Source organism: Coffea arabica, chromosome 8c (genome assembly GCF_036785885.1).
Source record: "Coffea arabica cultivar ET-39 chromosome 8c, Coffea Arabica ET-39 HiFi, whole genome shotgun sequence".
NCBI classification, from domain to species: Eukaryota; Viridiplantae; Streptophyta; class Magnoliopsida; order Gentianales; family Rubiaceae; genus Coffea; species Coffea arabica.
Genome location: NC_092325.1, coordinates 6060563 through 6063019, shown reverse-complemented (window position 1 = coordinate 6063019; position 2457 = coordinate 6060563). Strand labels below are relative to the sequence as shown.

Genomic DNA, 2457 nt, shown 5'->3' with positions numbered 1-2457 from the left:
GAGCACTCCAGTGCTACATCTCAGAGACTTGAGCCCGGAGTTGAACCAGCAGATTCGTTTGGTGACACTTCAAGTGATTCGTACCAAGAGAACGTCGCCATGGCAAACACACAAACATTAAGGGAGTTGGCTGCTCCAAACTTGACCCAACAACCTCTTTGCATAACTTTTCCTCGTCTTAGTGAGAATGCAGCTTTTGAATAAAAACCTGGTTTAATACATTTGTTGCCTGTGGGAGTCACTTTGGATATGGGGGTCACTTATTTAATACATTTATTACAGGCGAGGAAACATTTAATACAGTCCTCTTTGGTCACTTATTGTCACTCTTACGAGCAGTCCTTATTTAATACGAGCAGTCCTCTTTGGTCACTTATTTAATACATTTATTACAAACATTTAATACATTTATTGTCACTCTTTTGCATGTGGGGGTCACTTTGGACCAAAGAGGACTGCTCGTAAGGTTCTAGAGAGTGGATTCTATTGGCCAACCCTCTTTAAGGATGCCTACTCATTTTGTAAGTCATGTGATAAGTGTCAAAGAGTAGGTAATATTTCTCGTAGGGATCAAATGACCCAAACTCCAATGATGTTTGTTGAGATTTTTGACGTTTGGGGTATTGATTTTATGGGGCCTTTTCCTTCGTCTTATGGTTTTCTATATATATTGCTTGCTGTAGACTATGTTTCGAAATGGGTGGAAGCAAAGCCCACTAGTACTAATAATTCCAAAGTGGTTGCAGAATTTGTCAAATCTAACATTTTTGTCCGCTTTGGAATGCCTCGAGCAATTGTAAGTGATCGGGGTACCCATTTCTGCAACAAGACGATTGCTGCGCTTTTCAGGAGGTACGGTGTCTTGCACAAAGTCTTCACTTCTTACCAAGTCAATTTTGGAGAAGATGGTTCGACCCGATAGGAAGGATTGGAGTATAAGACTTGAAGATGCCTTGTGGGCATATAGAACGGCATACAAGACACCAATCGGCATGTCCCCTTACCGTTTGGTATTTGGGAAGCCATGCCACCTCCCTGTCGAGTTCGAGCATAGAGCATTTTGGGCGGTCAAGCAATGCAACATGGATATCGAAGAGGGCGGAATTCAAAGGAAACTACAGTTACAAGAATTGGAGGAGATTCGCAATGAAGCCTACGAGAATGCTGTGATTTATAAGGAGAAAACCAAGATTTTTCATAACCAACAGATCTCTAGGAAGACGTTTGAATGTGGACAAAAAGTTCTACTGTATCACTCCAAATTGAAGTTATTTCCAGGTAAGCTACGTTCTCGTTGGATAGGTCCCTTTGTTGTAATAAATGTCTTTGATTATGGTGTAGTGGAAATCCAGAGTCTAAAGACGGAGAAGAAATTTGTGGTGAATGGTCATCGCCTCAAGCCATATTATGATGAGGTTCCAGTTGAGCGGGTAGAGATGATGCATTTGGAGGACCCAATTTGCTTGGTTTAAGCAAATTATGGGTTGTGTCTAGCCAAAGACACTAAAGAAAGGCGCTAGTTTGGAAGGCAACCCGAATATTAGTTTTGTTATTTCTAGTTGTTTTGTGATTTCTAGTTGTTCTTCTTTTGCAGTGGGTCATTTACTCGTTGGGTAGTATCTGTATTAATATTTCCTTCACTGAAATCAGGAAGTGAGATCTTGGCGTGCCCACGCGGTGTTGGTGTCTCCTGAGATCAGGGGACGAAAACCAATCTTAGCGTGCCCACGCGGCGTTGGTGTCTCCTGAGGTTAGGGACGTTTCGTAATCTTGGCGTGCCCACGCAGTGTTTATCTCTCCTGAGGTCAGTGGATGTTTTATAATCTTGGCATGCCCACGCGATGTTTGATGACCTGAAACATAAAAAAAAAAAAAAAACCAACTTTTATTATTATTATTGTTATTATTACTCTTCCTATTCTTATGAGTATTATTATTATTATTCTTATTATTCCTATCTTTAACAGAAAAAAAAAAGATTATTTTCTTTCTACAAAAAATTTAAAAAAAATAATAATAAAAAATAAAAATAAAAAAAAAAATTTATTTTTCAGCAACTTCCAGCTGAAACGATTACATTAGCGTAATATTTAAAAAAAAAAAATTTTCCTCTTCTCTTTTCTTTTTCTTCTTTCTTTCTTTTCTTCTTTCTTTCTTTCTTCCCTTTTTCCCCGCTGCCCTGCTTTTCCTTCTTTTCCTTCCGCGCTGCACGCCGCTGCCGCTGCCGCTAGCCCACGCCGCTGCCGCTGCCGCACGCCGCTCGCCGCTGCGCCACCGCCTGCCGCTCTACTCCACAGCCGCGCGCCGCACTTCCCACCGCCGCGGCTCCTTCTCCCTCGTCGCTGATCTGCTCCAGCTTCGCCCACAACCTGCTCCAGCCGCCGCCACCTATTCCAGCTCTACCACCGAGGAGCTCCACGGCGCACGCGGTCGACGAAGCCCACTAGCCACCACCAG

General features: G+C 42.6%; 1 protein-coding gene across 1 annotated transcript; it reads left to right on the top strand.

Moving 5' to 3' along the window:
• Positions 1–905: 905 nt before the first annotated feature.
• On the top strand, positions 906–1749 carry LOC113705718 (uncharacterized). Its single transcript, XM_027227636.1, has 3 exons — positions 906–1278; positions 1342–1430; positions 1651–1749. Exons 1-3 carry the CDS (start codon positions 906–908, stop codon positions 1747–1749), a joined length of 561 nt encoding a protein of 186 aa, XP_027083437.1.
• Positions 1750–2457: the final 708 nt, after the last annotated feature.